Raw genomic sequence first — 23794 nt, 5'->3', positions numbered from 1 at the left:
ACTTGAAGAAAGATAGCCTAGCTCTAGAAAAAGGATGCAATGATGAGAAAGTTCTTTTTTCATTGTAACGCTAAGGTGGACAAGACCTTACAACTAGAAAAAGGGGCAAAATCACAAGTTATCTTTAGAAAATTGGGAGAGCAATCGACGTATATACAATTTAGCACCGTGGTCGTGCCGAAATTGCTTTCAAGGTAGTGATTCAACCACGACACAACAATCGTTTTTCATCTAATCTCTCCTTTTAGTTCTAACAATTTGAAAGCAATTCCAAGAGTAATTAGATGAAAATAAATCTTATTACTATCACAAAAAATTCCAGATTCTTACAGATCTGTTCATGTTGTGGTGGGAGAGTTGCGCCGACGCCAGATCTACAAATCGAAGCCATGAACATTGATTTGTTCGCGGTGGTCATCGTCGTTGGTGCTGGTTGATGAATTTAAGGCAGCACTAGAGGACACCCAGTCGCCCAAATCTGTGCCGACGTCGGAATGTCGCTGATCTGAACGAGTCACAGGTCTAGATCGCCTGGGTCATTCCTGCTGCCAATTGAAGCTTTTCGTACAGATCGACGTATGTTCTGGTCGGATCTTTTTGTGTGGATCTACTGTGTTGGTTTGCCGGATCGATCGAGTCAATAGTTCCGTAGATATGGGTATGCTTGTGTTGGGTTGTAGATCTGGTGGATCGCTGGTCAGGTCACAGGTCTATTCACTAGTGGCCGCTCGTAGTGTTCATGGTATTCGTGCTCGTGGTCGCGGGTCTGTTCACTGGTGGCCGTTCGTGATGTTTGTGGGCGGGTCAGATATGGTGGTGTTCTTGGTTTGAGGTTTTGCATGTGGGTTCGACTGTGCCGCCGTCAAGTATATATCGAAATGTGGTCGTCGGGTCGCCGGAGGTCAGACAGTCGCTGGTCTTGCCGGAGATAAGTGAGGGAAGGTGGCGGTGTCTAGATTAAGTTGAGGGAATGTGAAGGAGAAGATGAGGGAGAAAGATGGGTTCCTATTTTGTCTTATTGAAAAGAAATGGAAATCCATTATTTTTATTTTTAAAAAGGAAAGAAAAAAGAAAATAACATGAACCATGGACTTGACCCTTGATAAGAGGGATTAGTACACACCTAATTAATTACATAAGAAGATTTAAAGTTCTAGAATTTACACTTTTGTCTAACATAATTTCTAAATAGATGGTACCCATGATAGAAATTATTAATATATCCATCTCAATATTAAATCATTAATAAAATATGAAATTGGTAAATAATTATTAAAATATGTCAAATCCCTGAAATTAAGCTAATTCTAATTTCCAAAATTGAGATTTTTAGAAACCCACGATTTCGTAACCTCTTCATCTCCATCGGTTTCTCCCTCTTCACCGCTGAAACTGTAAGGTTTCTCCACCTTCAAGGTTCTCGTCGCGTTTCTCAAGAGATTTCTCCGACAGGTGTTTCTCCATTCTTTCCAGAAGATATCTTCAACGGCCTCTGTCGCATTTCATAGAGCAACATCATCACGCTTCCTTCATCTCCAGCGACTACGTCGACCCATTACACTGTAAGTTCTAATTTCATCTTCTTCCTCCATCGCATGAGAAATCCAGTCCGTCATGTCCCCTTATACCGTATTTTATGCTATATTTAGGTTTCAATTTTGCTCAGAATCGAGGTATATAGTTCTTATTGTATATGCTCAATTTAGGTTTTCATTTTTTGATAGAATATGTTGCTCTCTGGTTCCATTATCTCTTGCTATCTGCTATTATCCTTTATAACAGTGTATATTGGAGTATATATAATATATTGGTACTGATTAGGATATATAATATATATCTAGATTAAAGTATCTTCATATATACCAGTGAAAAAATTTCCATGGAAAATGTATTAGGATATATAATATATCTCTAGTTTACAGAGGACTTTCGGTATTACATTGGTATATACGAGTATATTTTTCTTTATTCGTTAGTTCTGAGTAACGTATGTATGGTGATGTATAGTGTTTAGATAAGAATATATATTATATCTCAAGATTTATGTATCTCGATATATACAGATAGTGATTTAAAGTTAAAAATCTATTGGATATATAACATTAATGATTTACATCAATACATGCGGATATATTTTATATCTCATAAGGTTTAGTCTATGTTATATCGGATATATTATATATTCAATATATTATACTTTATACCATGTCTTATAGGACTTCATATTGGCTTTCAGCTAGGATTGTTTGTCCTGTAATGAGCCTTTACTATTTTATATGTTTTAGATGGATATATATTAGTTCAATTACGTTAACATGTCAGGTGCAAAGGGCTACCAAAACAAAAGGAAAGAAGAATAAGTAATAGGTTACTTAACCATTTTGAAACATTGTAGTACCGTGCACCATAGCAGAAATCGAAGGGAAGGTGTTCGTAGCACCGTAGCAGACGACAAGGATGTTGTGCTGGGCAGTGAATGAAGAAGAAAAACGGAAGAAAACGGGATACCTTGGACGTGAAGGAAGAAGAAAATCAGAAACAATGGAGGATAGATGAAATAAATCTTTTTTGAGGGATTTGGAGGAGAGAATTAAGGAATTTGAATTGACAATTACTATGGGGCCCACATTTATTAAAGGATTGTGATATTAATTTATGGAAATAACAATTTTATATTTCAAAAAATCAAAATCCCTTTAAATGAAAATGCAATCAGTAGGGGTAAATTCAGAATTAAATTAAAATTCTACCTGCAGAAATCTAAAAGTGTAAATTTATAAAAAATTTAGACATTTACGTAAATAAGTTTCTAAAATGGCCCCTGAAGATATTATCTCTTGATCAAATCGTGAACTGGACCATATCCTTTAACATTATTTATTATTATTTTTTGTGAAATTTTTCATTTTGTGATTAATAATCTCTCTCTGTTTACTATTCTATGTGTTTCATGAATTATGTTGGATTATGATCGGAGATGAGTTGTGCGCAAAGACGACGATTGTGGGGACCAAAAGAATTTGAAGGACGGAGAAAAGACAAAGGGAAGCTAAATATGTGAATTTGGTATTATCTATTATTTGAAATTTGTGTAATATTATAAATCTCATGCATATTTGATTTGACTTTTTAACAAGTATGGTTCTTAATATTGAATTTGAAAAATTTTGGACGGACTTGTTCCAAAATACATGCTAAGTTGATTTGCCTATTTTATTAAATTTTAGATTAATTTTCCATACGCTACATAATTTTTAAATAGGTTGGTTTTTCGGCCTATATTATGAGTGTAAAGTTTAATATATATATTTAAGTACCTTACGAAGATTTAACAATTTTTAATTTATATCATCATCATAGTTTGAACATTATATTTATTGATAATTAGTGTATAAGTGTTTTATGCATGGGCTAAAGTGAATAATTTCTTTGTTATCTTATTTGTAAAATCTGCAATGATTTATGATAATTTCTTTTAGTACCAATTATTTATGTAATTGAAATATTTACTACCGTAGTTTTAAGATGCAGCTTGAAATTGTTTAGAAAAAGAAATAAGGTAACGGAGCATCTCAATTTAAGTAATTTAAGTTTGACTTCATATCTTAAATGATTGTGGTTATTGAGATTTTTAATTGGTCATGAGTTTTCATTAAAATGAAAATTATTTTATTCATGTTAATTTGAAATATAATTTCCTTATTCTCGTTGGAAATAGGAAATGTGGTGTAAAACTGTTTGTCATAAAAATGATGATGACTATTAAGATCTTCCTATTAGTGATTTAAGATATTAATGGACTATAGTTGAATATATAGTCATATTGAAGAAATAAAATTATTAATTACAAATAATTTATTATGAGCATGACTATGAAAATGAATAAATTGTATGTCAAATAGTGAATAATGATTGCGAAATTTATTTCCTTTTGAAGTTATTTGCTATTATATAAGATTCATAATATTTAGTATAATTAAATGTGGAAAACATGAACTTATATGATTGGCTAATTATTGGTGTGTATCTGGTATTATTTAACGATGTGATATTGCTATTATTTAGCAAAGTATGAAAAATATATCTTCTTGGTGAAGTTTATTGACATGTCTGTGAGAAATTAAATTAATTATTGACTTAATAATTAATTTGAGATGTTATGAGAATGATTGTGTGAAATTAAATTCTCTTACTCACTTTTTGGTTGAAAATTCAAATAAGACAGATGTTCAATCTATATGCATATATCTTATAGATGAGGTAGACTTAATAGAGTTACCTAAAGGAAGTGAACATATTATGTGTAAATGAATTATTAAAGAACTATACCAGTTGGTTCAATAAAAATTCATAGAAGCTGTATACATCAATTGGATGTAAAAAAATAGTATTTCTTGATGGTAATATAGAGGAGATTTTCATTGCAACTTCAAAGTTTTGTGGTTATTGGTCAAGAGAATAAGATATGCAAGTTTTAAAATTCTCTTTAGCACTAAATAAGCTACTAAAATACTTTAGGAGCTTATTTAATCAAAGTTGTTTGAAGTTGATTATGTGATTACATGTTTATATGTTGATGGAATCTACCTTTAGAGCTGATTGTGAGATTACATGTTTGTATGTCGATTTAGCTCATGTAACTCTTGTGTTAAGATAAGTAAATATGGTAGTGTGTTCTTCCTATGTTAATCACACTATATTGAGAGGATGCTAAATAAATTTGATTGTAAGAACGTTTTATGATATCAACATGAGTCTTAAGAAAATAAGGTTGATAGTGTATCTCAATCTGGATATGCAAAAAAAAAAAGGTAGTCTTCATGTTTCAATGAACAATACTGTAGTAGAAATTGCTTATCGCAAGTGTACGAGTCAAGTTTTAATAAAGTGGTAAGTCAAATACCGATATTGTCTTCTAGATTGGGTTTCAAGATCACTCAACTACCACATAGACAATCGCTTAATTTTATTTAGATAATCAAAATCAAATTGGAAAATATAATCAAAGAAAATAAACATGCAATAACAAAGATAAAAGCAATGAGGAGAAAGGCCCTAGGGAATTGATTTCACCAATTGAATTTATGAACCAACTACTTAATTAATCAAGATTGAATTAATTATTAATTCTATAGGTTAAGAACTCTTAAATCTCAACTGCCTCTCCCGAGCGCAAACTAATTCTCCTTACCAATTATGAAACCAATATCCTTCTCTAGTTTCTATAACAAGTAAAAGCTTTATCGTACAAGTATTTTAACGACTTCTAAAGAACTTCTAAATCTCCCGATCTTAAAACCCCTTTAGTTATGCATCCCAGTTCGAACTGTAAACCACTTCTCCCGAGCGTAAGATTTCAAGTCTAAAATCAATAATCAATCTATGGCCAGTGGATTCAAGGCATTAAGCATAGAGAAGCATAAGTAGAACATTCATAAACATTCAGTCAAGAAAACTAAACAATCAATGCATAAAGTTCAATTGCTACATCAATTCTTAAGATAAGAGGTTTAGCTTCTCATATTCAATGGAAAACAATAAAATCACAATGAGAAGTCCATAACAAAACTAGAAAAACTAAGAGAAAGTAGAAGAAACTATGTCCCGCATGTCAATCGTCCATTCCCAAAGCGACCTCCACGATCCCGAGCCTTGAAAATTACTTTTCTAAGCTCTCCAATGATCTCCTTGCCCTCCAAATTAGCCAAAAAGGCAAACTGCCAAAAAACCTCTCCCAAACTCCTCTATCTCGGCGGCTGCACAACCCTATTTTTATAAAAAGTTGTCACGGCAGCGCCATGACGCTACACACAGGGCCATGGCGCTACACTATTCACAAACGCGAAATTTAAACTTCGGAGCGCTTGTTATTCCATCTTGGTCACTTTGATTTCGATTTTTCTCTCATTTTGACCCAAATAAGTCTCGTTTCCTCCCAATACTTTATTCCTGAAAAATATATTTTATGTGCTTAAATTTGTCGTGAAGAAACGAAAACTAACAAATAATTTCAATATAAATCTCATGAAATGTAGCTGACAAAGTGAGCTATCAAATACTAGACTTGATATTGCGCATATACTATGGGTAGATTGAGTAGATATAGTCACAATCCTGGTAAAGACCATTGGACTGTTTTTCATCGTTTGGATTAATGTTTAAACTTTAAGTTTCATTATGTGTTAGAAAATTACTGCGATGCAATCAGTGTTATATATAAAGATGAGATGTCCACTACTGAATATGTATTTTCTTTAAATGGAGAAACAATATTTCATGAAAATTAGAAAATTGCTATAATGATTATTCTACTATACTTATGTGTAGTTGTATATGAATAATTTTTATTTCATGAAATATATTATGATTGTGGAGGAAGTTGTAGGGGTGTTCATCATACCCCGAAAAACCGTTCTGACCGATCGAAACCGACCGAACCGTGTCGGTTCGATCAGTTTCAACAACAGGTCGGTTCTTTTGTAAAATCGATCAATCAGTCGGTTGGTGGTTCCAGATGAAGAAAAATCAATCGACCGATCGACCGACTTTTTCATTTGTATAGGTGTAGATTGGGGAAGATGTTGCGTTCTTTAGGGTGGTTTGGAGAAAAAACTAAGGGTGCACATGGATCTTGTTCTCTTGTGCACAAATTCTCTCCTTTCTCAATGAAGCATACATCTCAAATTACAAAACCAAGATTTTAAATATCGATGTCGATAGAAATGTCAAGGTCTCAAGTTCATAAAAATATTGATAAAATGTCGACGTCCATGAATAACGATGTGTTTTTTACTCTATGTTCGCCCGTCGTCGTTTTCACTCGCCTCCCACCACTGCCGCTTCTTGCCGACTCCGGTTGCAACTATTCACCTTCCGCCTTCTCTGCTCCTTGCCTGTTACCACCATTGAGAAATAAACTTAAGAATTGGAGAACTCATAAGTAATAATGAACCAACTGCAAAAAGCAACTAGCAGCAGTAATTGGGGTTGTTCTTTCCAGCCGATTTAATGCTTAATTAAATACTAGTATATTGATTAACTTTGTATACAATAAACTCCATTTGATTTTTCGTTTTTGTTTTTGCTTCAATTCGTTGAATTTCTTATAACAAACTAAAATGTGGGGCCACAAACTCCAGCGTCACAGTAGATTTTCGAGGCTTGACAGTGACAGTGCACGACTCCAGACCTTCTTCTCCACGAACTCCGGTGACCAACGACGTGCGACCCAAATTCGGTAACAATCTTCGACGAGCAGTGGTGCAGATTTATACGACCATCGATCTCCACGAGCAGTAGTGACCTTAGAACAGCAGCTGACAACCCAATCGGACCCAAGACGGTTTCTTCCTTCTGCCCAGATCTACGGCGGCTCAATGATTTTGTATTTCGAACAGAAAGTATATGTTCGGTATATATTTAGGTATATGAAGTATATATTGGGTATATGTTTCTATTTATTAAATCATGTATATGGTAGTATATGTTGGGTATATTATCAAGTATATGTTGGGTATATGTAATACATTGGGGGTATATATCATATTGTAACCTCCATAAAAAATATATAATATATAACCTACTAGATTTGTATATAACAATGAAAAATATATATTATATAACATTTTGGAGGAGTATATGTTTATCATACATTATAATGTAAGATTAAAATGAAAAATATATTATGTAATTGTCGTTGGAATATATTATAAAATCTAATTGTTTAATATATACTAATAAGAAGTATATATTATATAATATTTTGGATGAGTATATCTTTATCCTACTATTCGTTGGAAAAAATAGAAATTGGAAAACAAAAAATAATGAGGGGAAGAAGATAATTAAAATGTGGAAAAAAATATTTTAGAGGAGTAGATGTTTATCCTGCTATCAAAAAATAAGGCACGAAAAAAAAACCTCCACTTACATGAAGTTCAGGTGGTAAAGCATTCAGGTGAGGATGATGGACTTTGGATGAATGGGTAAATTACTTTACATGGAAATTGAAATGGAATGAGTTGACAGATTCTGGCGAAGTCCGATAATGGGGAAGATTTATTTTGTTATAAAAATGGAATGATTTAGAGTATACTATTGAAGAGAAAACTTAGTAAAATAAATGAGTTTGGGCTCACGAGGGATTAATGTTTGAAAATCTAAATATGTTATATTTAAAATGGAAAATTAAAAATGGGAAACATTTAATTAAAAAATAAAATGTAAACTCAAACTCTATACAGACTGCAAGCATAGAAATAACAATTAAAGTCTGATCCATCAATTTTGATGATAATGAAAAAGCAAATCATCGTATCTTTTAACTTAAGTTTCTAAGAGTAACAACACAGCAACTTTGGTTTCACAAATAATAAATAAATAAAAACAGTAGCTTCCTGTAATTTTCCAATCGTAAATTCATTCCCAGTCGCCAAAAGCAAACTGTCGCTTTACTTCAACTATTCAAAATCTCTGATTTATTTGTGATGGAAAGCTAGAATAGTTACGCAAAAATGTACCTGGCAGTTTTATACTATTAAATTTATGAGAGAAGAACCATGAAAGTATCTAAAATTTATATCCAAAATTATTATGGGCATGAAAATTTTTCGAATTTACATCAAATAGAGGACAGCTTGCCATAGTATGATGACTGCATTAAATAAATAATTTTTCCACGTGTAAGGGATACCCGTCTTAAAGATTGGGTTTTTGGGTTAAATAGTCATTTTATCAAGGCAGTATTATTTTTTACTCTATGTTTTGTAATCTTTACTGAGATACCAAATTACTTTTACTACCATTTCACTCATTTTGTAGATCTCTCTTATTCCCTCCCTTTAACTCTTTTTCCATAATTTTTTTATCTCTCTATTTTTTCATAATTTTTTTTCTCCCATTTTCAATTGATCCATTCTTTCTAAGTTTCTCTTTTCCTTATCTTATTTATTTTTTTTAACCAGCAACCTTTATGATTGCAGTGGCATTCAATGGCCGCTGACACGTGCCGAGGAGAGAGGAGAGAGGAGAGAGGAGAGAGAAGAGAGAAGAGGGAAGAGAGAAGAGAGAAGAGAGAAGAGAGAGAGGGACGGAGCAAGAGTAAGAGAACGAGAGGAAGAGAGAGAGAGCGAGAGACTGAGATAACAAGAGGGGGAGAGAGAGAGGAAGAGAACGAGAGGGAGGGAGAGAGATTTCCTATTTTGAAGTGATTAGTTGAAATAGTTAAGGAAAAGAAAAAATAATTAAACAAATTTAGATTAAATTTCAAATTTGAATAAGAATAAAAAGATTGAAGAGAGATTGAGATTCTATTTTCCTTAATTCCAATTTTCAAATTTTTAATTAAAAGAAATCTTTAATCTCTAAATGATTTGTTAATTTGACTAATTGATTTATTTACTTAGTTATATTTCATTTAATCTTGTTTATGATTTCATTTAAATTAATCAAATTTTATTATTACTATTATTATTTAGATAAACAACATTTTATTTCAAATATTTGAAATTATTCACTTTATGAATCGATAAAAATTTAGGAATTTTATTCATTTTATAAATAAATTTTTAAGAATTAAATTATTTGACCAAATAAATTAATTAATGGGTTATTGAAATTTAATTAAAATTTATGTAAGATTTTTTCTTTTCCTTAAGAACTAATCAAATAGGAAATCTCTTCGATCTTTCCCTCTCGTTCTCTTCCTCTCGCTCCCTCTCTCCTCCTCTAGCTCTCTCTCTCTCTCCCTCCGTCCCTCTCTTCTCTCTTCTCTATCGGTGTATTTTGATAGATTATTGCCTTCCCTATTCCTCTCCTAAGCCATCTTCTCTAGCGAACAATCTCTCTCATCGACTTTGATGCACGCGTCGATGACTATTGAACGTCACTAGAATCATGAAAGCTGCTGGTTGAAAAAAAAAATAAAATATAAGAAGGAATAGAGAAATCCCAAAAAAATTTTAAACAAAATGAGAGAAAAATACTCATATCGTTGCAAAATAGAGGAAAAGAGAAAGAATGAAGAAAGAGAAGAAAAGAAGGAGAGAAAACAAAGAAAAAATGGGTTAATGAAAAATGAGAGAGAAAAAAGAAATCAAGAAAAAGAGAGGAAAAATGAAAAAGACGATATAATTTAATTTAAGAGAGAGAGACAGAATGAGCGAGTGTTTCAAAGGAGGGAACTCTAAAATGAAAAGGGCGGAGCATCAACAATTGGGATAACGAGATATATATATATATATATTTTAATTGTTTGTTGTTCAAACGGCTTTTGGTTAACTCAAGCTAAATATTTCTCTTATGAGTGAAACCTCAGCCTCATCATTAGGCTGGGTCGGGCCGGCCCAGCCCAAAGAAGTAATGGCCCAAGCTTGGCCTAGGCCCAAGCCTTTCGGGCCTCAAGTATTGTTTGGGCCGGGCTTGGGCCGGCCCAACCACTCAAACCTAGGCTCATAGCCCAATCCATGGGCCTAAGTTGTTGAGCCAAAGTTGGATCGGCCCTTTGGATTGGGTTTGGATCGGCCCGTATATTAATATATTTTTAATTATCAAATTTTAAATTTTAAATAATTTCCAAACTAAGTTTTTTATTTTTAAATTGTAGAATATCTGTTTTTATATAATTTTTGGTACATTTTTTTGTTATTTTTATAATGTTACTAATAAATTTTATTATGTCATATTTTATAAATTCAAGTTGCCTTATTTTAAAAAATTATATTTTTTATTTTTAAAAATTAAATTTATATCTTTTTACAAGAGAAATTAAAAATTTAAACACTCTGAATTGAAACTTGAGAGGATTTGAGATTGAGAATTAGAATTAGAATTTGAGTGAAGAAAAAGAAAAGAAGGTTGATATTTATAAGAAAATTTTGTATTAAAAAATTTTAAAAATTACAACCTAATATTAGATATATTTAAAATAATTTTAAATTTTGAATTTGAGAAATTGGAGAGTTTACTCGTAATATGATTTAAATGAGATATTGGGGAGTGGTAGAATATATGTACCTATTTAGTAGGGGGAAACAAAAGATCCTATAGCTTACCATATCTAATTTATTTTTATAATAAATAAATAATAAAATAATATATTAATATTATATAATATAAATATTAATAAATATTGGATCGGGCTTTTGGGCCTACAGGCCAATCCAAATACGGCTCAAACGTGCTGGCCCACGGGCCGGCCCAAATTAAAAAATGAATATCCATATCCAATCCAATTAATAAAAGGGTTGGATTGGACCGGGCCGGTCAAACGTTGACCTTGGATCAGACTTGGGCTGGGCCTGGGCCGGCCTTTAGGCCTCGGGCCCGATGATGAGGCTGAGTGAAACCTAAGTTTCATGGTTGTGATCGACTTAAATAAATTTGCATTTCTTTTTAGAATTTTCTATGGTGGTGACATGTTACATATTAATCTATAGTTTTTTCATATTTACTTAATTTTGATTGTGTCATCTTATTATTAAAATGTTCATTATTATAACTCATTAGATTTATATGTATTAGATTTATATGTATATGTATGTTATATATATATATATATATATATATATATATATATATATATATATATTAATTAGTATAGCATGTGAAGGTGGAGATTCGAATTCTCAATCTCATGATTAGATATATGTACTTTAACCCACTAAACTATGTTCTAGTTGACAACTTATAAGTATACGGGTCGTTTCAACGTAAAAAATAGTTATTAGTCTGTTTAACTAGTCTCATTCATTTTTTTGAGCATTTGGTATACAGTCTAAGATTGGATTTCAAAATTCCATTCTCATACAATCCAAACAAACACACCTTAGCCCTAGCAATCTTAATCCAAGGCCTTGGATTCTGAAACTTCATTGTCACCCCAAGATCATTTTTATGCATCAAAATCCGAATATGATTATTCTCAAACTTTCTATTCCCAAACTTGTTATTACAATATCAACATAACAAACGCCTCCATAGCAGTAAAATCTTAGAGCTAAATTGAGTAATATCAAATTCTCAAAATTAAAGTTCTGCTCCATCAAAAATATGTATGGCACATGCCAATACAAGAAGTAGCAAGAAAAAACCCCTTCTCTTCTCTCTTCTCTCTCCCAAAGAAGCTACAGATCCAATGTCTTTTCTTAAAAGCTACCAGATCAAATTCTGAACAGCACCCCCTTCTCTCTCTCTTTGAAAAGCTACCAAATCAAATTTCAAACTGTCAAAGAAAAGAAGCCTCTAACAGTTTCGAATAGCTATTGCTAACACTCACGATAGGCGCTATCACTCGGATCAATTCCACAACGCTCACACGAACTGTTGGCTTGAAACCCCTTCTCTTCTCTTTCTCCCTCTCTCTAAAAAGCCACTATATCAAATTTTGAAAGGCCGAAGAACAGAAGCTGAAGACAATTTCTAAAAAGCTATCGAGCTTTCGTTATCGCGTAAGATCCTATTATGTTTCTATCACTTGAATTCTATCACTATCACCATTGCTTGGATTCTATTCTAGTGCTTATCGCCCGAGTCCTATTCGATCACTCTCGCTCGAATCTCATCTCACTCTCACTTGAATCTGGGAAGGTTGTTAAATTCAGCATAGAGGTTTGGAAATCGAGTTCTACACTATGGGTTCAGGTTCAAGGAACACATTGAAAATAGAGACAGCCCATATAAGGTCGTTAAAGTCGACATAGAGGCATATGAGGTTGGAGGCGATGGAGACAATGTGGAACTCAGATGATAGAATGAGAGGCTTGTATTTGACAACGGAAAAATATTTAGAGAATGAGAATGCCTAACTTTGATTTGTCTAAATGAGCAAAGAGAGAAAAAAATCACTCAAAACAAACCTGATCAGCATACAGTAGGGCTAAGACACAAGACACAAGGGAAGGGACAACGAGCTAGGGATGAGGGGTCCTCGTTTCACATCCAGACAGTGACTAGAGGGAGAAATGTGAAGGTGGGGAAAGGAGAATTAGTGGAGAAGTGCAAATGCATAATTTCACGATGACGTCAGCAACAAAGTGTTCTTTCCTAGACAAATAAAGGCTCCAACTCGGATCATAGATTTCAACATCCAAGTCTCTTGCCACTGTGCCAACACTTAAAGGTGCAACGTAAGCAAAAAGTGTTAGAGAAACAGGTTTTTAAAAAACCAGACGTTTTTCATTAAGGCATAAAAAATTTAAATCAGTCAAACTTTTCTAAATATCAAATCAATTTTAAACAAATAATAAGATTTAAGCCCTCTAAGTAACGCTATTAGAAAACAAACTAACCTTTGATTATATATTGTACTTACCCTAAAGCAATTATACATTTACATTCAAGACCAAATGGGACCAGGCATGCCACGTCTTTTAAGTATAGTTTAGTAATTAAAACATCGACATCTCCGCTTCTTAAACAATAAGAAGTTCGAATCTCCGTATTGGATTTACCGATATTCTAAAAGAAAAAACAGAGAAAGAATTGGAATCATCTTCTTTAGCGAATCTTATTCAGCTCTATATTTCTTCTTAATGAGCACATATAACTTTCCACCACTCTGCAAATATAAACTCTGATCCTCGTGTAACAATTTCATCTAAATCTGCTGCTTTATGACCACTAATTAATTGCACACAATACAGCAGACAGCAGACGCATCCCTAAAAAACTAACAAATCAAAAATGGAATTTTCAACCTCTACTTCCTCTGCAACTTGTACATTACAAAGGAACCAGCCAGCCCCTCCCCCTCAAAAAAAGGTATAAAATTATCATAAAAGACGATGAAGAGAAGACCAAATTACATTACACTGTGTTTTGCTCGTAACATTTCACATGCTTGCAGGTTGCTCGGCCAACCACTTCCACACTTTCATTAGCCCGGTCCCGTCACCAGTAAAGAAGATGCCGCCTGGACCAGCCTGGATTGATCTAATTTCTTCCTTGGAAAATATTTTACCCCTCTCTGAGAATCTATCAGCAACAATACAGTTCAAATTGGTACCGGTTAACAAAACTGAAAACATTATTGTCAACATGTATTAAGAGAAACAAAACCAAGAATCCAGAACCAAATAAAGAAGTTTAGTTGAACCATGAGTGTAAGAAAGCTCACGATGGCAAATCGAAAAGGCGAACTGAGTTGTCATTGCACGAACATAACAAAACAGGCTTGCCATCTAAATCGTGCATCCCACAGAGGGTAAGCAGACCCTGCAACATTACATCACATAAATGAATTGAACATGTTGATTGAATAGTCCGAATGAAATCATTCCATTATATGATCTAAAAATGAATTTCGTTGCAACTGTAACCTAAGGCAGCCTATAATTTCTGAGGTCTGAAATTTTCCCCCTTTATGGGGAAATATTTCCCACTTTTAATAGATGATACTTTATATGTGCCAATGCTATACTATTAGCCAATCCTAACTCTAAATTCTTGGCTAACACTAAAGTCAAATCAATTCCGTCTGAGTGTAATTCTAAAAATTGCTCATAAAATTAGGAAGATGCATCTGAATTTAAGAATAGTCCAGGCAACATACCAAAAATGACAACTTTTTTTGGATCAAATAAAAGTGATTGACACATCTTTTATTTTAAGCACTTATCAACCAATTTTTTAGTAATCATGTTCGATGCTTAAACTACAAGAGTGTCAATCACTTTAACGTCATTTTTTGGATAATATTTTGTCAAGTATTTCTTCAAAAACAGTTCTACAATCCGATTTGTAAAAATTTTTTATTTATCACCAAATACCGTAGATTTTTAAAAAATTGCTGTTAATTATCTAAAATAACTAAAGAAACTATACTAAACAGTAAACCCACGCTAAATTAATAATTCTTCTAGAAGTGTTTGTAGAAACAGTTTGTTGAGTTCAACATGTGAGGATGCGAATTGGAACCTCCGACCTTTTGGTCAAGTGAAGCTAGGCTTAGGTTGGCATTTTTTATTTATTTAAAAAGCACTCTTTATTTCAAAAGTTAGGTAAAACACACTATAAAAATGCAATGCGGCAATAAGAAAGTATATGAACTTAGTCTCCTTGGCCTTTCAGAGGTTTCCTTATTCTCATCCTTTGTACACTTTCTTTAGTAATGAAAATTGTGCCTTATCTAAAAAAATAATATTAACCAAACAGAAAACCACAAACATACATGGTCTTCTTTGTGAGTGTAAGTTACTTCCAAGTTTCCACTTTCCGTAGCAGCCCAAACCTGCAGGCAAGACAAGTTGAACCGTTGCATAATTTTTTAGTCCAGAAAAATACAGTATCAAACTAGCACCTTCATGTATAGACACTCAGCATGTAAATGAGTTCAACCTTTATGGTCTTGTCTAGTGAACATGACAAAAGGAACTGCTCCCAGCAAAGTACAGACATTACCACTGACGTATGATCAGTCAGTGTCTGTAAGCACTGCAAAGATTCTAGACTCCATACCTAAAATAAAGGAGAAAGAATCAAAATTGTAAAAACAAATTGAAGTAGAGAAAAGATAACACATACTAGAGTTCAACTCACTTTAATAGAATGATCCATGGAACCAGAGTAGAGTCTATTAGCTCCCACAACTAAAGAAACAACAGGAAGAGTGTGGCCGTTGAGTGATGCAGCTGGCTCAAAGGAGTTGGTTGCAACATTAAATTTCCATGCCAATATAGACCCATCCTGTGTACAGAAGAGTAAAAATTAAAATTTAACTTGGAAGACTGTAACCCCTTATCGAAGTGAAATCAATTAAAATATGAGAAGGAACCATATCCATACAAATATGAGGAGCATAGAGAAAATAAGAGGCTACAGCCTTACAACTTAAGAGGTCATAGCAGCACGGAACATTAAAAAGCTATAAGTTTATAATTTATTTTAAGAAACAACTTTAATTAACAATGAAAAAGATACAAAAAGAGGATAAAACATCCTCAAAGAAACGAAGAAGCTTGGACAAAACTATTCCAATATGCACAATTTAGAAAAGGAGGAAAACTACAAAAATCTTTATATATTTTGAAACAAAAACATTAACCCTCCCCAAAATGATTCTATCATATACAAAGAGTCTCCCAATGCTTCTCTATTTCTTTTCATCCATAGTTCCCATCCCAAACAAGAGCTTTAATATCATTGATCCACAATTCACCTTTTTCCTTTTAAGGGAATACTGAGATGAAAAAGCCGCAAATTTGTCAATCAATATCATTTAGTGTTCCTTGGTTGGGGGTTTCCTCTGCCCCAGCCCTTAGGCTGCTCTTTGTTTATACTACATATGTTTCAGGTTTCTTATAAAAAAAATAATAAAAATAAAAATACATATATAATTTATTGATAAAACACCCAACAAACAAGAATTTGGATTATGGAGATGAGTTCATCGCTTAAATTCTCAAAGTTACAATTCAGAATTAACAAGATTACCTGTGTACCAGCAAAGAGCAAATCATTACCCACAACAAGGGCATAAACTAGGCCAACGGGTCCGCTAAGACTCAGATCAGCTGAAGTCTGAATGTTCCATGCCTTTAAACCATATGAAAATGTCCAAGTTAGTTCACGTCACCGTACATTGGCAATGACATTAACGCATATCCTTAACAGGAAAAATATATATATATCTTTTAAAGTATATCCAGTAGGCTAAAACACGGTCAAAGTTTATCTTTTGTGTACAATAAACACAGCTATAGGCTACAGCTCGTCATTCAATAGAAGTTCATATAAGATGGATTCCATTTCACCTTAACAAGATGAGGTATGCCAACAAATACCCAAGGGCCTTCAGCAATCATGGAACCAACTTCTCCACCAAGATTAATAACGGCCATGCACTGCAAAGAAATGCAAGAAAATTAAGAAAACTTGTCATAGTACTAACTCTATATCATGTCAAAGTCAAAAAAAATTAGTAACTGAGAAAAGCAACGTTTGGAAACCCTAAAATGACTAATGGAGTAAGTTACTCAGAACTGTAAGAACAAATTAAAAGCATCATCAGCTTGACTTCAGAACTTAAGATGTGAGATTAATCTTAAGAGCTTTAGCCCTCCGAAGATGTGATATTAAACCGGTAGGCTAAAGCACAATTACTATTTTCCTTATTAAGCTCATCCAAAGTTTTGAACACGTGACCTTTAAGTATGAGTTACTCGAAAACCACATGCCTCTGCCAATGGGCCCCCCTTGGGGGCTAGATGGTTCTATAAAATCACTTAGCGGGATTAGGAAACTGAAAAATAAATCCTCAAATAAACAAGTCATTGGAAACCATCTTATATAGGGCTTCTTATGAGCTTCTTAGTGTTCCTGAAAATAACCAGCATTTTGACCATGGAAAAAACAAGGGGGCATTGCAACGAGAGACTTAAAAGGGGCAAGTCTGCCATCGTTGAAAAAAAAGCTTTTCCTTTACTCATGAGACACCTACCTCCTAAACTTTTCTACACCCAGGTCCAAAAAAGAAAACACATGCCTAGAATTTTGTACTAAAGACAAAGCCAAATAAATTGTGGGAAATTGTTTTTTTCCTTTTATGACAAACAATTTCATTGATGGTATGAAATTACAACTGAGGGGGAGAACAATCCAAGAGAAGAGAAACTAAAATGATGGAGAAGAGGAGAGCATTTACACCAAGTAATACCAAAAAAAAAAAAAAACTATAGCATCGTAAGAACCGATCAAAAGAAATCTCCTTATCTTTAAAGAACCTCTGATTCCTTTCTTTTCAAGTAATCCAAAAGGATTACTTGGGAAATATAGTAATAGACTAATAGAGCAATACAACATCCTAAGCCCCAAATTCTCCTAAAAATTGGAAACAGTTATATTAGTATCAATGAAAGACTCCTCCTTCCTAGCAACAGATAATTGCGAGTAAGTGTGAAGATTTCCCCTACCTACTCTAAATTCTTCCACCAAGTTACTTGCCTTCCCCCCTCCCTCTAAGAAATCCACTAAAAACATCTATGATAAAAATGCAAGCACGGAACCACCTTACATGACCTCTCCAATCGCTCCTAGCTTACCCTTCATCATCCAAGAAGAAACATCGAGGACTTAGTCTCCAGTAGTTCCTTTGAACAATACAACGACTTGGCTTTCTAAATATAGCACTATCCCGTTAATGTTCATGTAATCTCTAAGCAATAAAATTGCTCTCAATTCTGAATAAGTTCTAAAAATAACTAGCCTACACCATTTTTTATAGTAAACAAAATTTAAGTGATTATTTAGGGAAAAAAAGAGGCAAGCGTCTCAAAAGTCAAAAGAAGGATTAAAAAAGTCATCCCCAAGTGGCAGAAAATTAAAAATAAATGTCATAATTACAGAGAGCATTATGTAAGGTACTCCAAGAGAGGGAAACAAAAATGTACTCCTCCCAAAAGATTTTGTCCTCTCTTTCTGTTCCTAAGAAAATTCTTCCATTCTTTTCAAACCAAACTTCTCATAAATTAGCTCCAAAGGCATTAAGCCACAAAATGCTGGCTTTCTTTCAATAGGAGGTCTTTCACTTATATAATAGGCCTTAGTATTGTAGAGAATATTATCTTTTCTTTCAGTTTTCTAACGAAATGATTCTAATAAATATAAAAGAGGAAAGAAATAGAACTAGGATATAAGAAGAAGGTCAAGTTAATAGGTCAGTAACAAACCTGCCCGGACTGGCAGTCCCATACCCTGACAGTCTCATCTTTGCTACCAGTATAAAGCTTGTCAGACCCAGATGGAAAAGCAATCCCAGTTACAGCCTATTAAAAAATAGAAGTCACAAAAATATTAATTCCCAGACTTGCAGTGAAGCAATCTAGAACGAGACAATCATAATTCTCTGCATAAATAGTAATTCAAGTTGTAGATATATATCCACTTGCCTTCTGGTGCCCATCGAGCTGCGTTAGATGTGAGAAACTTTCCCCCAAACTCCAAGAATGCAAGTATCTACACTTGTCACCATAACTACAGGTCCCCTGAACCCAAAAATTACAGAGCTTCTCTGTCTTTCTAACTACTCTATTACCACCACCATGAACTCGTCCCCACGTGGAGCCGCCGCTAAAATTGGTACTCCGTCGGGGAGCAGATACACTGGAATCATCAGAGGCGAACCCGTGACCCCTCTTGGGGGCGGCAGCAGCAGCTCCATTCGAAGCCGCATGCGGGGGGCCATTTAATTCTCGGTGAAGAAAGTGGCACGGATGGCGATTACATTTGCCCGCCCTCCAATGGAAACAGACCTTCTGATTCCTCGCATCTCCCGAAGGCGCACCCAGCCTCTGAAAAACGCGCTTATTCCCTCCATCTACATCCATACCTTAAAATCGAAAACCCCACTCAGCTCAGTGAATAGAAATCAGAATCCTCGAAATCTTGGATGTACCCAATTGGGAGTAGAATAATCCGGAGCAGTGAGGGATCGAAGAAGAAAACTCAAGGATGTCGCAGGTGCGGGCAGGATGGAGAAGAGAGAATCTGGAGTAGGATCATGAAGTGAGAGATTTGGGGGAAAATCCGGACAGGAATTGGAATTTGGAATTGGAAGATTAAGATGGTGAAAAAACCCTAGAGTTGGAAGGAGCAGAGATTGATTTGGTAAGTCCAGTGAGTTTAGTTTTGAGCTGGAGGGGGAGAAGGAGAACGATTAACGAACGCTGTTCTGAACTGAAGGAAGCGTGAGATGTACGAGAAGGTTATATCTGTAATTTCAAACGTTCTTGGTAAAGATTTTCGCTTTTTCTTTTTCTTTTTACCTTAAAATTTTATGATTATCACAATTTTATTAATTTGATATGGACTAAATCGTCTCACGAGGTTCTGAACCCATCTCATGTAGATGCTTGCTTAGTGTCGGAAGGTCAAGAAACGAGGTTCTGAACCCAGCTCATGTAGATGCTTGCTTAGTGTCGGAAGGTCAAGAAAGTTGGCGACCTGATGATAGGAGAGCCGGCAACCGAAGCCCCACCCATTTCGAATAATTGCACTAATACTTGAACACTTGCAATCAATACAGCCAGAACCTAACTTGCATGACGCAAACCTTTTCTTGCTCGAAACAGAAGATAGGACATTAAGAGATGAACGCTATGGGAGCGACATTCAATGTGAATTCTTGAATAATCTCATTTTTTTTAGTTATTCAACTATTATTATTTTGGCATGGTAAAGTGTATTTTTTAAATTTTAAGGGAAATTTTTAAAACTTTACCCTTAAAACTTGATTTTTGGACAAGTGTTCCCTTGTAAAGTACGGTAGAAAATATAATCACGCACGTTTAAAAGATTAAAACAAAGATCTTGTTTATGCCGAGAAATGCACAAAGTCAAACCTTGGTCAAGGCCGAACTCGGTCCAAGCTCTGACTTCAGTCACAACAAGAAGACCTATACAAGAGGGCAAAATCTCCGACACTCAAATTAGTAAGTAGCTCGGACTCAATATAAGGTTTGAGGAGAAATTCGATACTTGGAATGGAAATGGGACCCTCTATTTATAGGTATAGGCTCCGACAGGCCTTATGACAGGCGGTTACCTTGGTCGGAGTTGAGATCGAACCTGTCGGGTCGCGCAGGTCGAACCCGGACAGTTTACCCAAGATGTTGCTAGTTTGATGAAAGAATTAACAGCTAAGTCTTCCACCTCGTAGGGCTGAGGTGGAGCTGCCTGGGTATTTAAACGGAGATATATCTTTTGGCGAACCATCGTCCTCCATGTGGCACTCCAATCTCCTTCCCCAAACATTGGCCCCTTCTCTGTCAGGTTCGAGATCGACCTGGCAGAGAAGTTATTTTTCGGGAAATCGGCTAACGAGTAACTTCCGAGTTCGTGGTGTAAAATATTACCGTTGGAGAACCTCGAAAACGGAACCAACAGCTGTCGCATACTCGAGTGCTTCCGCCGTTCGACCTTCTGCATGATCTGGGTCGTTGTTCTTCAGACATGTACAGCAAAGATTAAATTCCGGAATGCTATATATAGCTCGGGGTTCAGATCCACTTTTTACGCTTTTTGTGAACTTGGAGTCCGACTTGAGCAGCTCGGAACTTACCCTAGGTCGGTCTCATTCTTCTGATTTTATTTGCATTTTCTTTTTTAGATAATGTCGAGTTCTTCTAGTTCGTCTAGTAATAGTTCATCTGATAGGGTAGATTAGAGTCGGAGCCCTTCCCCTAAGAAGGCCGACTTTGTAGAAGAATTTGCAAGAATGTTAGATTCCAAACTAAAGGAGGAGATAGATACTTTTTAGGTTTTTTTATGACGATTGAGATGATAGTGATACCTCCACCTTGAGCCAGGGGTTGGAGTTCCCTTCCCAAATGTCAGAGAACTATTTTGACCCTCTTCGTAAGAGGTATAACATTCCGGACAACATTGTCCTAAGGCTTCCCAAGGAAAGGGAGCATGTTGATGACCCTCTAGAGGGGTGCGTCACTCTATACTTGAAGATGTTCGAGTATGGCTTTCGTCTGCCTGTTCATCCTTTAGTGTAGGCATTCTTGGTCCGAACTGGACTTACTCCCGCCCAGGTGGCCCCCAATGGGTGGGGTGTTGCCTTTGGTTTAGCGCTTTCATTCTAGTTGAGATGTCGTGAGGTAGAAGGGTTAGACCTCCTTAGGATCGACTAACTTTTGGCTTGTTTTGAGGGAAAACGTATCTCCAAAAAGCCCGACCGTCATTATTTATGTGCTAGAAAAGGTGCTGGAGGTATCCTTAAAGGTCCAACCTCCATAAAGAAGTGGGTAGGAAAATGGTTATATGCATCTGGAGAGTGGTTGGCCAAGGACGAGACTGACCAGCCCTTTTACAACGTCCCCTGTAGATTTTGGAACATAGGCAAGAGGTTATGTCTTCTGTTATTTCGAGTGTTGATTCTCCTCGTGCTTTAACCTATCATTTTTACTTTCGCAGTTGCCGGTAGACCTGTCCCTCGACTGTCTTAATCAACATTCGATATTTTGAAATTCTATAAGGACAAGTTCAAGAGTCGCAAGAAGGTCGGCACACTACTAACTGACAAGCTACTTCTTGCATTCAGATTGTTGGATTACAATCCGATGCTCGTTCCCTGAAAAGCTTAAAGGTCGAACTTAGAGCTAGGTAAGTCGACCTTGGACCGTCCCTTGCTTCATTTCTTGGATCATATGCTAACATCTTTTCATTCTTTCGAATCTACAACCATGGTTTGCAGATTCGTCCAAGATGTAAAACGTAAGCATCCTAGTCAAGGGCAATTGCCAGGTCGAGGCCGGAGCCAAGTCCCATCGTTGTTGACCTTCCTGCTGAGGTCAAGGTGGTGGAGACGCACAAGAAGGATGGTCCTCTGAAGGGGGCGAAAGGCCTGAAACTTCTTCTCATTAAAAAATCCTTGATGTCTCCCCTCTCTGGGAGGTCCGACGAAGATCTTCCCTAAAGAAATCCAAGAAAAAGAAAAGGAATACCGTTTCTTTCGAGGAAGTCGTTGAGGAAGTCACGACTGACGTGTGGGGTAGTTGCTTCGCCAGGCTCACTAACAACCCGGAGGCCATAATGGGTGCCACCTCCGACATCGAGATGAGGTTCAAGGTCGAACCTTCCAGCATACGAGTGAAGGAGAAGGTGATGCAAATTTCCAACTCATGCTTTGATCGCTGCTGGAGGAAAGCCTTGAAGTTCATGAGTTGTAACAACCCAGAAATCTCACGCACCTCTAGGTCACATGAACTACCCAACTAATTAGTTTTAGCCCCGATTACAACTTGCCAACTTCCTTTGAACATAAACTTATAAAATCAAGCTACAAACCTCATCAAATTAACGATAAACCAATCTCAAAAAATGCAACAACGTTCATGAACTACTTCACGAGGCAAGTTTATTATTCAAGCTAAATGATTCTAAGCAAATGGGATAAAGCTCAAATAGACACCTAACCCGAGGCATAACTAACAACAAGAAAAAATCTCCCAATTAGTCAAAGGTACATAATCTGTTTATTGGCCACAACATTAGGCCCTAACAAAAGAATTAGACTAAATAAGAAAAACTAAGCAGCCTATAGTCCTCGTTTGTCAGGTCTCCCCCGTCCCATCAGCAAGGTCACCCTCGAGTCCTTCACCTGAAACAATCATTGTAGAAGGGGGGGGGTGAGTATATAAAATATACTCCGTAAGTAGCCCTCATCAAGCACACACACACATCACGCTCAAAAACCATAAAGAAAACATACATCGTCATGCTCAAAACATATGGGAAACATACATCGTCATGCTCTATCATTACAGTATGCGAACAACTATAGACATTCTCCACAATGACATCATACATTCAATCATGAACGTGTTCTATATAACCCGATGCTAACCACAATCGTAAAAAAATCAACTACAGTTCACATGGCGCCCCAGCGCTTCAGGCAACTCTAAGTTCATCTCATCCATCCAAGCTTTCCAAGACCGTTCTGTTGGTAGTGTCGGCCCCTGACCATTTATACCCAGAGCCCCGACACTAGTGCATCGACCCTCGACCATTTATACCCGAGGCCTCGACGTCTTTTCAATCTATTGGCTTATTAGTTCCCCAAGTCTAACTCCTCGAATCGTATCGACCCTAACCGTTTATCCCCAAGGCCCGACACTCATCTACAGAGGCTTGGCGTTCAGCCTTGCCATTTATCCCCAAGGCTTGAACTGTGCATCGACCCTCGACCATTTATACCCGAGGCCTCGATGTCTTACAATCTATTGGCCCTTGACCATTTATACCCAAAGCCCCAATAGTTCTCCTTTCGAAAGACTCCTCGCATCGACCCCCG

The 23794-nt window shown here is 35.6% G+C and overlaps 1 protein-coding gene across 1 annotated transcript; it reads right to left on the bottom strand.

Annotated features, from left to right (window-relative positions):
- Positions 1–13476: 13476 nt before the first annotated feature.
- On the bottom strand, positions 13477–19664 carry LOC111022618 (zinc finger CCCH domain-containing protein 48). Its single transcript, XM_022299795.2, has 9 exons — positions 18882–19664; positions 18663–18758; positions 16749–16838; positions 16429–16530; positions 15535–15681; positions 15334–15453; positions 15167–15226; positions 14114–14211; positions 13477–13971 (listed from the first exon to the last, which is right to left on the bottom strand). The coding sequence occupies exons 1-9, from the start codon at positions 19317–19319 to the stop codon at positions 13830–13832; spliced, it is 1293 nt and encodes a 430-aa protein (XP_022155487.1). The 5' UTR covers positions 19320–19664; the 3' UTR covers positions 13477–13829.
- Between the last annotated feature and the right edge of the window lie 4130 nt (positions 19665–23794).

The sequence above is a fragment of the Momordica charantia genome, assembly GCF_013281855.1.
Source record: "Momordica charantia cultivar OHB3-1 chromosome 5 unlocalized genomic scaffold, Mcharantia_2.0 BLBB01000005.1, whole genome shotgun sequence".
NCBI classification, from domain to species: domain Eukaryota; kingdom Viridiplantae; phylum Streptophyta; class Magnoliopsida; order Cucurbitales; family Cucurbitaceae; genus Momordica; species Momordica charantia.
This window is presented reverse-complemented; position numbering and strand designations above follow the sequence as displayed.